The sequence below is a fragment of the Lepidochelys olivacea genome, assembly GCF_965140295.1.
Source record: "Lepidochelys olivacea isolate rLepOli2 genome assembly, chromosome: 5".
In the NCBI taxonomy this organism is placed as follows: domain Eukaryota; kingdom Metazoa; phylum Chordata; order Testudines; family Cheloniidae; genus Lepidochelys; species Lepidochelys olivacea.
In genome coordinates this window covers 61,891,945-61,905,782 of record NC_140415.1, presented here as the reverse complement: position 1 = coordinate 61,905,782, position 13,838 = coordinate 61,891,945, and the positions used below count along the sequence as shown (strand labels likewise).

The 13,838-nt window shown below is 42.1% G+C and overlaps 1 protein-coding gene across 1 annotated transcript in view; it reads right to left on the bottom strand.

Annotated features, from left to right (window-relative positions):
- Positions 1 to 3,587: 3,587 nt before the first annotated feature.
- The window catches only part of ARSK (arylsulfatase family member K), a 59,514-nt gene continuing 49,263 nt past the window's right edge, over positions 3,588 to 13,838 (bottom strand). Inside the window, exons 7-8 of the mRNA XM_084628234.1 lie at positions 4,583 to 4,807; positions 3,588 to 4,034 (exon numbers count right to left, since the gene is read on the bottom strand). Of these exons, the coding sequence (XP_084484360.1) occupies positions 3,754 to 4,034; positions 4,583 to 4,807 (506 nt within the window). The 3' untranslated portion in view covers positions 3,588 to 3,753. The remainder of the gene's footprint in view (positions 4,035 to 4,582; positions 4,808 to 13,838) is intronic.

Genomic DNA, 13,838 nt, shown 5'->3' with positions numbered 1-13,838 from the left:
ACCCTCAGTCACAGTTTGCCTCCCAGTTTCCTCTTCCTCCACAGAGGAAGTACCTTGTATTAGGCCTATGGTAGCCAGCACACTGAGGATTGGTATTCCCAACCCCATCCTATTGTCCCTCTCCTGCTGTGCCCAGACCTGCTCAATTACATGGAGATGACGCAGCCCTGAAAAGGCTCCTCTTTGCTGTACCTATGATCCAGGAAGCTGGTGCAAGGGAGTAAACGGGGTGCCTTATTCCCCCTCATGTAGCACACAATGTGCCACAGACTGGTCCCCTCTGTGAGCAGAACGCCTACCCACAACTACATTTTGAAGCAGGCTCACCAGCTTTGAAAGGTACTGCTGTGTCCACAAAGTCTTCAGATTACATAATTTTCCCTTCTCTATAATTTCTTTAAATGATACATAATGAGATACCACTGGAATAAAGGCTTGTGATCATTCTTATTTTGGAATGTACTGTACAGTATACTGCCCTTTTCCAGATCTTTGAACGCTGTAATTCCCTTTGCTCTTGAAGTCTTGAGAAGTCCAAGGCATTCATGTGTGAATATTCTTCTCAAGTCATATAGCTAGTTTCCAATATATTCCTCAGATCTGATCCCTTTTCTGTTTTTTAGTTTTGCTGACAGTGATTTCATCACCATTTGAACCTTGTACTCATTTTTAACAAGAATCATAACTTACACTGCACTGCTCAGATTCATTTGCACTATTAATGTAAAATCTTTGATTCAGAATAAAAACTGAGGGGGAAATACTAATGGGATGTGTAAGATCAGCTTTAACATATTATGGAAGCAAAATCACGATATACTATAGTTTAAAACACCACACTTAAAACATCTAGTAAATCAGTCTATCAATTCAGTTACTGAATAGGTGTAAAATGTTTAATCTCAGAAAGCAGATGGTATTTTCATGTTTATCTTTGCCAGTTTAATTTTACTGTTGAAATGTTTATTATGGATTCCTATTCCGAGAGTTCTTAAATTTGAAGCATAATGTGATCTTGAATAGTTACTATAGCAGCTGCATGTACATTAGCTTAAAGAATAAGGTGCACTTTGAAATGCTCATGTAATTATGTATTTCATTAAAAAAACAGAGTAGGTTAGAGTTGCCAGTCAATTTTCCTACCTACGCTCCATTTCTTTGTAAGACTGATTATTTTCTGTAAGGTCTACTAGAAGTGATTTAAAAATATTGACATTTTCAAAGTTAATCTTTTCTTTGGGATTCCCATTGCAGCACATCTCCTTCCTTTTATCTTTTAGTCCCTGATTCTGCAATCAGATGCATACAGGTGTAAGTGTCCACTTGCATGGAGAATTGGTACCTTAGACTGTAAGATTTCCTGGCAGACTGTCTGTTTTATACAGTGCACAGCATACAGTTGATGGTTAATGAATAGGTCTACTCACAAACATTGGCTTTCGTGCTTTGTAGTTTCCTGTCACATGTAGAGAAAAATTGGTGTTTATATTTGCTATTTGTTGCTCTGCAATTTATATGCAAAGTTTGCATACTGGATAGGAGGCCCCAGAAACAGAAGTTGAAAACTGGCCATCAAAGTTCATTAGGAGAGGAAAGAGAACCAGAGGTCTCTAATTTGTGTGTGTGTGTATACACATACATATTTAGAGAGAGAGAGTCTGACAGTGCCCCACATAAGGCTTTATGGAAATATACTTATGAATGTATATATGACATAACTGGAATATGTTCTATGCTACATATGCCATGTAACATATCTCTGTGAAGATTATGATCTACTGAATCTATTCGTCCTATTTGTATGTATGTGTCTTTATTGTATTTGAAGTTATGCATATTGACTGTATACTTGTTTGATTTTAAATAACCTTAGTAAGGCATTTGGTCAACTTCTTTAGAAAGGAATTTGCAAGTTAAATGCCCAATCAAGAAGCACTTAACGCACAATGGATTTGGAAGGCTCTAATCCACATAAGAAGTCTTCCTGGAGACATTCAAGATTGCAGGGGGGCGATGGCTGCTGCCTATAAAAACTTTGTGCTGGAAATGGCCCACCTGATGATCACTTTAGATAAGCTATTACCAGCAGGACAGTGGGGTGGGAGGAGGTATTGTTTCATATTCTCTGTGTATATATAAAGTCTGCTGCAGTTTCCACGGTATGCATCCGATGAAGTGAGCTGTAGCTCACGAAAGCTCATGCTCAAATAAATTGGTTAGTCTCTAAGGTGCCACAAGTACTCCTTTTCTTTTTGCGAATACAGACTAACACGGCTGTTACTCTGAAACCTATAAAAACTGAGTCGTGCATGGACATGTGACTCCAAAACTCCATTTTGTAGCTGGATTCTACACAGGGGCAGGGAGGGGAGTCCACCCACAAGAGAAAGTCTATTTAAACCCCAGGGAGACCCCTCCATTTTGTCTTCAGCTGGCTAAAGAGATAGCCTCTCCACCCCTAAGGATACCTGAAAGAAACTGGAACAAAGCACAGTAACTACAGGGGGTGTGAGTGATTGTTGGACTCAGACTAGGTGACTAGTTTGCAAAAGGAAGCTTACTAGGTGAGGTTTTTATCTGTATTCAGTTTTCTTACTGTATTAGACATAGACTTGCGTGTTCTATTTTATTTTGCTTGGTAATTCACTTTGTTCTGTTTGTTACTACTTGGAACCACTTAAATCCTACTTTCTGTATTTAATAAAATCATTTTTTACTTATTAACCCAGAGAATGTATTAATACCTGGGGGTGGGCAAACAGCTCTGCATATCTCTCTATCAGTGTTATAGAGGGTGAACAATTTATGAGTTTACCCTGTATAATAAAATGGATTTATTTGGGGTTTGGACCCCATTGGGAGTTGGGCATCTGAGTGTTAAAAACAGGAACACTTCTTAACTGCTTTCAGTTTAAGCCTAGAACTGTTAGGGGACGTGGTTCAGACCTGGGTCTGGGTTTGCAGCAGGCTAGCGGGTCTGGCTCAAACCAGGCTGGGTGCTGAAGTCCCAAGCTGGGAGGGCAGGGAAAGCAGGGGCAGAAGTAGTCTTGGCACATCAGTTAGCAGCCTCAATGGGGTTACTGTGATTCAACCCGTCACAGACAGTGAGTGAGTTAGTTGTTTATTCAGGTACCTACCATAGCCTCAGAATTTTTGTTCAGACCAACACTAGTTATTACCCTTTTTTGATGCTCTACATCCTCTCTGGTGTGTGTGTGTGTGTGGGGCGAGTGGGTTGGGGAATCTTTTTCATTACTATTTTAAAATCTATTGGGATACTAGGATATTTCACTATAATCTGTATCCCACTGGATCAAATCCTGAGGTCTTTATTCAGTTTTTAATTAGTCCTTACACATGCAAAATCTGCTTTGCATTTTATTGCTTAAATATTAATTGGCTAATACATTCGGTATTTTCTTAATACACAGTATTTTATAGAAAGCAATTTTGATGTATGTGTACTTCCTTCCCATGTATTCTTAAAAATTGATTAACCCCCACAGATATTAAATTTTACATGATGGGAGCTAGGTTTGGTATCATGGTCAGTTATATAACAAACATTTAACTTGCTAACAAGGATATAAAAGCTTGTGCGAGCTTTATTTTCATGGATTGCTATTTTAAATTAGCAAACAAATAGTGTTGCAATTACAACTGCATATTTTCATTTCCTGAGTGCGTTCCTTGCGCTCATTTAATAAAAATTGTTACTATAAGGGCAGTCAATAATCCCTTGTTGCAGTTACTTTATTCATTAGTGTTCATTTGGAGCCATCTGTGAATTGCATCTTTATACTTTCTTGGTTCTTTTAACCAGTCCTGATGCCATCTGAGATTAGCTATAATGTTGGAATAATTCTGTCCCAAACTTTGTTTCCAGTTGATAAATTGCTTCTTGTTGTACTTGTGCACAGAGGCAGAGATTCTTGGATAGTTTACTATGGAGCGAAGCTTTTTGTCCAAGAAATGTGTGACTTCTGGAAATGTTGTAGCTATGTTTGTTAGTTCATCTGGATCAGCAGACAGATCTATAACAAACAAAAACCAGTTAAGTGCAATTTGCCAAGATATGATTTGGTAAAAACAGAACCATTAAAAATATCTATAAAAAGAAAAGGAGTACTTGTGGCACCTTAGAGACTAACAAATTTATTAGATCAGGAAAGGTGAGCTATTACCAGCAGGAGAGCAGGGGGAAGGGGGGGGGAACCTTCCCCGCTACTGTTCTTGTAAAATGCTGGAAATGGCCCACCTTGGTTATCACTACAAAAGGTTCCCCCCTCTACCCCACCCTGCTCTCCTGCTGATAATAGCTCACCTTTCCTGATCACTCTTGTTACAGTCTGTATAGTAACATCCATTGTTCCATGTTCTCTGTGTATATAAAATGTCCCCACTATACTTTCCACAGTATGCATCCAATGAAGTGAGCTGTAGCTCACGAAAGCTTATGCTCTAATAAATTTGTTAGTCCCTAAGGTGCCACAAGTACTCCTTTTCTTTTTACGGATACAGAATAACATGGCTGCTACTCTGAAACCTAAAAATATCTAGTGAAGAAACGTGGTTAGTATACCAAAGAGCTGAGAAGGTACTGAATGCCCATCTGAATATGCTATATATTTCCATTTGTCAGTTCGAAGCATATAGGTGGAAGAATTCACATTACATCCATGGAATTCACTCAGGACCCATGGGGGGTGCAGCCTTCTGGATGAAACTTCATCTTCTGCCATTTCAGCCAACAATGGTATCAAGGAATATCCACTGAGATTCTGCGGGATAGGAATTCTAGCTATATCTGAACAAAGATATAAACATAGTTAAGCCTTCTTTTAATTAACTCTAGTAATGATAATGAACGTTATATCAAAACACTAAATTATTAGTTATCTGAACAGTGACCATACTAGTGTGTTAAACCATGCCCTCTAATTATACTTCCTGTTAGGAAACAGAAACACAGAGGTTCACTAAAAGGAAGATTATTGAGGCATAAAACAACAAGCAAGGAAATTCTAAAATATGGTTGTCACAGCAATGTGAATTCCATCTTAGAGGGCCCATATTGCAGTTCATGTCATGCTCTTTTGTCTTTGTACGTCTGAGGTGATATCCACGAACACTCTGGTCCCTTTATGCCATATGAAAAGACCAGAGCAACATAAAGGGGCCCTAAAAACTCCATATGGGATTGGGGGAGGATTCACTTGGCCCAGGCACTGCATTAATATTATTTAGCTTTTATATCGTGCTTTTCAGCAGTAAATTAAATTATTTACAAAGGGTCAGTATCACTACTCCCATTTTACAGATGAGAAAACGGAGGCACAGAGAGCTGAAGTGATTCACTCAAGGTCACCCATCTCCTTGCAATCCCATGCTGGAAGCTGGGTGGGGAGCAAAAGGGGTCTCTCAAGGGTAGGGCCACAGCTTTGACTCAGGAACCTCTTAGTGCCAACTGACAAGGGGCACATAGGGGTTACAGGATCTCCTCCCTCTGGTATTTACATTATAGCTCAGCAAAACAGTGTAATGCAAGATCTTGAATAAAAGTTGGTGTCACTCAGTATCATTGTGAAATGTATGTACAGATACTATGTAAGGAGTTGTGTGTATACATATATATGGAAAATGTCTTCTTAATGTCTGTGGCTAGGGACTGGTCACGAGCAAAGGTGAAAAACAGGCTTCCTGTCAGAGAGGAGATGTTTATCCATCTGTTTACATGTAAATTAAGTACTGTCTGATTCACAGTGGGTTTCCTATCACCAGTCTGAACTGAATACAAATGAAGAATTGTGGGGATTTGAGAAAGAAACTAACAGGAAGAGAAAAAATGGGGTGGAAGAACCCTACCCAGAGCTGTTCTTCAAACATTTGCCTGAGTATTTTGGTAGGGACAAAGGAGATGCCTGGGCACAATTTACTGAGGAAGAAAAAGGACAGCAGTTTTGCTTCATGAAAAAGGGTCTCAAGCAGACTTGGTTGAAAACACTGGAGAGAACTTTAGGTGAGACAAGCATCTTTAGACAAGAAATTAATCTGTTAGTTATACACTCTGCAGGGTGTTATAATTTTGTTTAATATGTTATTTGTTTCTAATTCTCTTACTCACTATCACTTGTTTCAGAGTAGCAGCTGTGTTAGTCTGTATTCGCAAAAAGAAAAGGAGTACTTGTGGCACCTTAGAGACTAACCAATTTATTTGAGCATAAGCTTTCGTGAGCTACAGCTCACTTCTGAAGTGAGCTGTAGCTCACGAAAGCTTATGCTCAAATAAATTGGTTAGTCTCTAAGGTGCCACAAGTACTCCTTTTCTTTTCACTATCACTTGAATCTCTGTTTTTTTTTATAATAGATATATTTATAGTGAAAACAAGAATAAGTTTAAGTGCTGTGATATCAACCGAAGTGGTGATCCAGGGTTGCATGTTACAAGATGATGTGTACTGTTCCTTTGGGAGCTGTGAGCCTGGTAATTCTGTGAGTGAGTATTCAGTGGATTAAGGGCCTTGATACTGCGAGGAGTGCTCTGAAACTAAGTGATTGGTGTGTGCCTATCACTACCTGCACAGAGAAAGTAAGGCCTGCAGAGGCTTGGAAGTCAGTGCTTGTGCTGCCAGAGGCTGCTGGTTTCAGCAGGCACAGACAAGACTGCTTCACACTAAGGGCAAGTAGCAGTTAGGTGCCTCAGAGTCATAACCCTGGGAAGCAATATAACAGCACATGGTGCAAAAGGGATTCTGGGCAGGGTGCAGTCCAGGTCGGCTGCCATAACTCAGGCTTCCCCACAAGAGCTAAGTTATACTAGGGGACTCTCCAGCCACCAGAGCAGGCCTAGATTAGGAGTGCACAAAGATGCATGGATACTCTAGGAGGCACCCATATAACCCATGCTATCTAAACACCAAAGTGTCTATTAAGAATGTAGTACTATTTTTATCATACCCCCAAACACAGTATACTATGTGTCATTAATAACTCTGTGTTTTCCATTTCACAGTGGCCTGCAGTAGTGTATCTCCTGTTTTATGCACAGGTTATTGCAGGTACATGGAGTAGTCACTTCATTTGCTAATGGCACTTACTGTAGGTATATAGCCCATACTGGTGACTTTTTTTTCTTATTAGCATCTAACATCTTTCTTCTCCTCTCCTAGCTTTGTTAAATTGCTTCTGTAGGCTGTGCATCAGTCTATAGATCTGCATCCTGCTATGGTAAACAGGCGGCTTCATGGAGGCAGCAGTAGGACTTAGCAGTAGGAAGAAAAGTGGTATCTTTGTAAACCAGTAACCGACAGTCTTTGGGCCAGACTATGCCCAGCCCTAAATGAGTGCACAAGGGATATAAGCCCTGCTGCCTTACACTTCTGTGCAAGGAGTGGGAACTGTAATCACTGCATTCCTTTAAGATCAAGAAGTGTTCAAGGCTAACATCTTCAATAGCTGTAGCCTCCCCCATGGGGCTGGGCCACACCCCCCAAACCACCTCCATGCTGACCAGCAAAGCTGAGGCCACCTGGAGGGAAGTGCATGTCCCACCCTGTTAAAGGATGGAACTAAAGTTGCAATCTTAGGGAAATTATGCCTAACACAGAGTTTCTGCCAGGGTCACTCAAGACCTTCTGTACCATCTTGTACTGAGGGCAATTTACCCTCAAATCAGTCAGACAGGCAAGGAGTGAATCTCCAATTTCTCAGAAAACAAAGTATTTAGATAAGATGGTATCTTGAGAAGAGAGGATATTTCCTTGTGACTATATAAGCCAAGCAATTACATTTGTAATGGCCAAAGACGCATGGGTTGTTTCATCACTTGCCAGAAAGGAAAGGTTAAAAGATGACTGAGATGCTTCTTCCTTATTTTTTTTCTTAGTCACCTGAATAATTTAATTCTACTTCATTTATGTTTCTATTTTTGACATACTGATTACAGGAAGGAGGAATTGGCAGAAGTAGAGTGAGAGAACAGGAAGGAGAGAGCTTTAAAATACAAACTTCAAGAAGAAAGACTGAAAAGGAAGGATTTTAAAACACTTGGATCAATAAATTATTTGGAGGGAGTGACAGACACAACCAAGAAGGGAGGGATTTAAAATCTGTTAATATATTTTTGGGATCAAAATCTGGAACACAGGCTCTTTTACATCCAGTCCCTAAGATGGTATATATCCTATCCTGGCTCTGAAAGGGCTGATGTTGGTCTGAGAGGACAATTAAGCCATCTGGCTGCATCTGGGTTGTGGACCAGGCCTAAATATGTCTGAAGTCCAGCTAGGAAAGGAGTTGAGAGATGACTACAAACAAAGGAAATACCGACCAGAAGGGGGCTGCAGACAGAAACTCTGCAGTCATTCTCTAGGACTCTAGAGTGGAGAGACTGAGAGGGTAAAGTAGGAAGACCATGGGGAAAGCTGGAATAGGGAAGTCTGGCAGGAGGCTAGAAGAGACATGGAGCAGCAAGCTCCAGTGGTAAGTCCTGATAAAAGGGCAGGATTGGGACTTCCTGGGATGCATTCAGTGAGGCAATAATAAGGGAAATATAAGAGGGATGACGGATTAAGCCAGAGGAGGGCAGAAGTTGATTTAAATTGGTACTTTGTTTGAGATTTTGTTGGGGAGATTCCAAGGGAGAAAGCCTTGCAAATCTAGGTCCCAAAAGAAGGATGAACTTAGAGAGGTTGTGGGGAGGCACCCTAAAAAAGAGGATGTGGTAAGCGTAGGGAGGAAGCAGCAGGAAGTCTGGGAGCAGATCTTGACCGCAGGTGTAGGGTATCTGGACTGGAACCCAGCACTGTGGGTTTTCAAAACAACTACTAGGGAAGATGGCATGAAGTCCCTGAGTAGGGGACATGATGACGGAGAGCCTTGGGAGAACAACGTGAGGACCATGGGGCCCAGAATCAGGGCCAAAGACCTTCGTGTGGACATTGGACTGTTTGTTCTGTTCCCTAGAAGGAGCGGGACTAAAGTGTGACCTGGCCACAGGGCTGAGTCGCAAGAGAGACCACCACAGGGCTGAAGCAGCCATTGGCAGGGCATCACTGTATGATAGATCAACTATACCATGTCCAGCCATGAGGGGGCATGCCAGCAGTGAGTCAATTCCTCCACAGTCCCAAGTTAGAATTTGAATCAAGGTGAAAGTGACTGAAAAGTTATAATTTGAAGGCTGTTTTGAAGGTCTACGTGTCATAGTCTAATCCCTATTGAATAGGTTCCTATGTTACAAAAAGCACCATATCATGGAAATGGATGACACAGGGGACTGGTCATAGGATTGAGAGACTTCAGTCTCCAGTAGGAATTGACTATCAGTACCATCTGATGGCTGTTCGATGATCTAATGTGAAATGTGTTGGTGGTCTCACCCTGTATCTACAGTACAACAGTTCAGATCACAAAAATTGCTATTACAATTAGCACTAAAGAGAGTCCCAGGCTTCGATTAGCATGAAAACTGACCTATCTTCTCACCCATGAATGGGGTCTCTTCAGAGACAAATTAAAAGGGAAATTTTGGTGTGTTTGCACTGTGCTTCTGTTGCTGTACCTGTTCTTTGAACACAGTCACTTTACAATGCTGGCAGGTCAGCACTTTTAATACATATGCAATTCATTAAGGAAAAGACAACAATGGGCAGAGGAGAAAGGGCGACAAAACAGTGAGATGCACTTTACCAACTGGAGCTATTCTAGGATTTGTGGTATATTGTGGCAGCATTTGTTCTTCCCAGACTCCTGTGTGGAAGTGGTTTTAGCTTGCCAATACATTTAGCTGATACACTTTTAGCTCTGCACACTCGTCACTTCTGTTCATTCTAGCTGAGGGGGCCATGTCATGGATTCCATCAACTGAGCTGCTCCTGCTGGTGGTTGAAGTATTTATGCATCAGGGTACATGTTCTGTGAGATTCTGGATGACATTTCAGCAGCAGTTTTTGAAATATGTAAGGCAGTGGGACCCAAAGGAGGTTATATTCATGGCAGACTGGAGAGACCGGATTCTTATTGCAACTGCAGCAGTTTCCCCAAATGTAGGTTGGGGCTTCCAGTGCAGAACAAGTAGCACATTGTGGTGGTATCAGATAACCATGCAGACCTGGGATAACCAGTAGTGGTTCCAGCACTTCTGAAAGTAGTTGTAGACCTTCATGGAGTTGAGTGTGGAACCTGCCTTGACCCTCCAGCACCAGGACATGCAAATGAGGGAGGCCATACCAGTCCACAAGTAGTATGCCCACAGATAATGGGCATAATTAATGTGTCTGAAATAATAGCTGGCTTTCAGAGAATGGGGCTCCCAAACTGCTGAGACCGTTGAGGGCATGCATGTGCCCATAGTTTGCCTGCCAAAAGAGGCAAGTGAATGTCATCCACAAAGGATACTACTCCCTGGTTCTACAGGCTTTGGACTACCACAACGGCAGGTTCATCAACATGGGAAATACAGGACAGGTGCATGATGCTAGGGTATTGAGGATATCTGGTGTTTACCTGTTTGCACAAGCAGGGACCTTATTCCTTCTAAATGGCATGGTTACCAATGGGGTGTCTGTCTACTTTTATTTTAGGGGAACCTGCTAAACCTTTCTTACCATGATTCATGAAACCATACCCTGACCTCAGAGGACCTGGCGGAAGAAGGTTTCATTGTATGCTTAGCAGTTACAGGATAGTGGTGGAGTGCACATTTGGCAGGCAGAAGGCAAGATGGCATTGCCAAAAAACATTTGGATGCCTGTGTGGCCAATACCATTCAAAATTATTGTGGCCTGCTGTGCCCTACACAACACTGCAAGGCTAAAAGTAAGAATTTTCACATGGAACAGTCTTAAGACACTTGATATATGCAGACTTGATATATGAAACCAGAAAGTGCATTGATCAGCACCAGGAATGGGTCCAGGCAAGCATGAGACAATGGGGATGCCTTTCGTGCCACATCTAGCATCTCAGGGTGAGTGGATATGGACCAGTGATGCTGTGCTGGGAACCTGTGATGCAGAAAGGCTCTGTACTGATGTATAACCTGGTTTGCTATTGTATATTTAATATTGGCTTTATGTGATAAGAGACTGATACTTTATCAAAAGCTTTGGAGACGACTTCCTGACTCTTCCTCCTTTTCCATGCACTCACACACACCAACTAATTGTGCGACCAAACCATTTATTAACAAAACCCAAAGAAAACAAAACAAAGTAATAGTAAAGCCATTGCAAGCATACCAGTTCACTGGCCATAAACAATTATTGACAAATGTGCAAAGTTAAATAAAATGCTAATGGTTTGTGAAACAGTACAATTAACTGAAGTCCAAGCTCCACAGTCAGTCTTGCTGGTAGTGGAACTAGATGTCAAGTGTGCCTCCTGTTTTTCTCCTCCCTGGCCAAACATGGTGACTGCACTGTACAGGGGTGGAGTACATAGTGTACATCTGCCCATTCCAATTCGCAGAGCTGGTCACTGGTTGGTCAGTTTGAGTTTGCCAGTCGCTGCACTGGCTGCAAGATGTGGTACCACAGAGAAGAGTGTGCAAGCACTGGTGATGGTACAGGAGCCAACAGCAGAGCTGGAAATGAAGGTGGCTGTGGTGCGGATACTGGCAGCTGCACCCTGTTGGCCATCATGGTGAACTGTCGGTCTAACAGAAGCTAGGCTTGAGCCCTATTCCTCTGCTCATGTCTGAGGAATTGGGTGAGCATTCTTTCTTCCTACTCCTCTGCTTTTTGGTATTTTTCTCTCTTGTACCGCATGTCACAGAACATCTCATCTGACCTTTTTTTCTTCCTATGCTAGTTAAGGGTTCTATCCCCAAGAGTCCAGTGTGGTAATGTTGGTACAGCTGAAGTGGAAATGCCTGTCAAGAAAATGAAAGAGCTTATTATTTTTTCAAGGGAGGCAGAGGGCTGGGAGAAAGGAAAGAATCCGTCCCACTTTATGTTTTGCATCAAAATGAGGCCAAGATTTGAAACTTTTTTCAACCTGATATGCTTTTATTTCATCATCTTCATACACTGATGTATTCAGAAGCTTCTTCTAGCAACATTCCCAGACAAAAGACAAACCATGGTAAGATTTTCAGATTTAACTGTTATTTTACAAAAAATGTCAGGAGGTGGTTGTGAGGGTAGGGCTCTGTTACCAGTAGTAGTTTCAATATTCTTTCAGACCAGGGAAGCCTTGGAGGATATTATTATTTGGAAAGACGAACAAATTTTGCAGGCTACATGCAGAAATCCATCTATCTAAGCAAGGGAGATTTTTGTGGTTGCCTGGTGATTGAACAGCAGATCAAAGCATGGAGAGGGTTGGTTAGTTATGTAGGCAGCCACTGGAAGTTTGCCTGACCAGGAATTTTACAAACCCGCTTGAATTTCTCCTGTATGAAAAATTCTCAAGCATCTTCCAGAAGTGGGGGAAAATTCAGGCAAATGTTATCAGGAGGCTGAAGTAGGATGCAGAGAGTTCTGAAGAGCAGAACTGATTTTCACTCCCAACCCCAGCCCAGACAGCGTGCTGTGAATGGACAGAACCAGACGGCCAAGCACTGAAGTCCACAAGGGACTTTAGTACTAAATGCAGCCAGTGGGATTTATAATCCCTACTGTCTGGGACAATGCTTTAATGCTACTGGGGTGATTGAGTTGCAGTCAGTGGTATATTGAAAGATATGTAATCATGCTTGCTAAGCCTGTTACTGTTCATAATTTGCTATTACTCTTTTTAAAAAATAGTTAAGAATCACTAGATATATGTTTAAATCACCCTCCCACCCCGGGCAATACTTAGAATCACTTTAGATCACACATGATGCGGAGAAAGCAGGGTGGCTTTTGCCCTCACCCAAAGATAAACCCATCCCATGTAATATCCTCCATAACAATGATTTTATTGGTCATAATCCTGAAATCCCACTCTTATGCTACAATTTCCCACATGGTAATTATAAAGTTGATGGGTTGCACTTACCAGACTATGGATCCAATTCCTGGTCCCGCATTGCTTCCTCTCCGGACTGTTCCCTGGGCCGATCTCAGAACAGATCCTCTGAAAATCCACCAGGACACCCACTCACCCATCCGGCCACATGGACTGATCCTGGGCTTCCTGCTCCACAATCTGTTTATGGGAGTTCATTGTGATGTCAGCCAGTGCCATCCCCAGATTTTATACCCCCTTCCTCTGGTCTGAAAGTAAGATGATCTGCATTCGGAAGTATGTCAAGAAGGACGGTGGGCTCTGAGCTCTGGGCAGTGGCAAGCACCCGGTCCAAACTCCTTGTAGAAAGGGCATATAGATAGGGAGTTGCCAGATCTGCTGTTGCCATCCTCAGCTTTAAGTGCTTGATGCGCTCCCTGTGCTGCACTCCAATCCAGTTAGGCCCATCTCTGACAGCTTCTTCATGATGCTCTCATACGTGGATGTTCTGGATACTCCTCCCAAACTCATAACGCTTGCTGTACTCACACTAGAGGTTAACCAGAACTCTGGAGTACTCCTGCAGCCACCTAACATGATGCTGATGATGTGCCTCTTCCTATTAGGCACAGTTGAGCTGTGCAGAAACAAGCAGGTCGCATGGAAATGAAGGGTTAAATGCCGAGCAACTGTGTATAAACGAGCAGTTGCATCTGGTACATAGTGGGTGACAATGAAGTGGGTAGGTTAAAGGGCCAGAGCATGCAGGTACTGGGAATTGTGGGAATGGCAGTGGAGGCTTATCTAAACACAATCCCAGGTACTTTTGCTTTTGCTGTATCCACACTACAAAATGGGTGAGTAGAGGTGTAGCTCAAAGCCCAACATGTGCTTTGCCCAACATC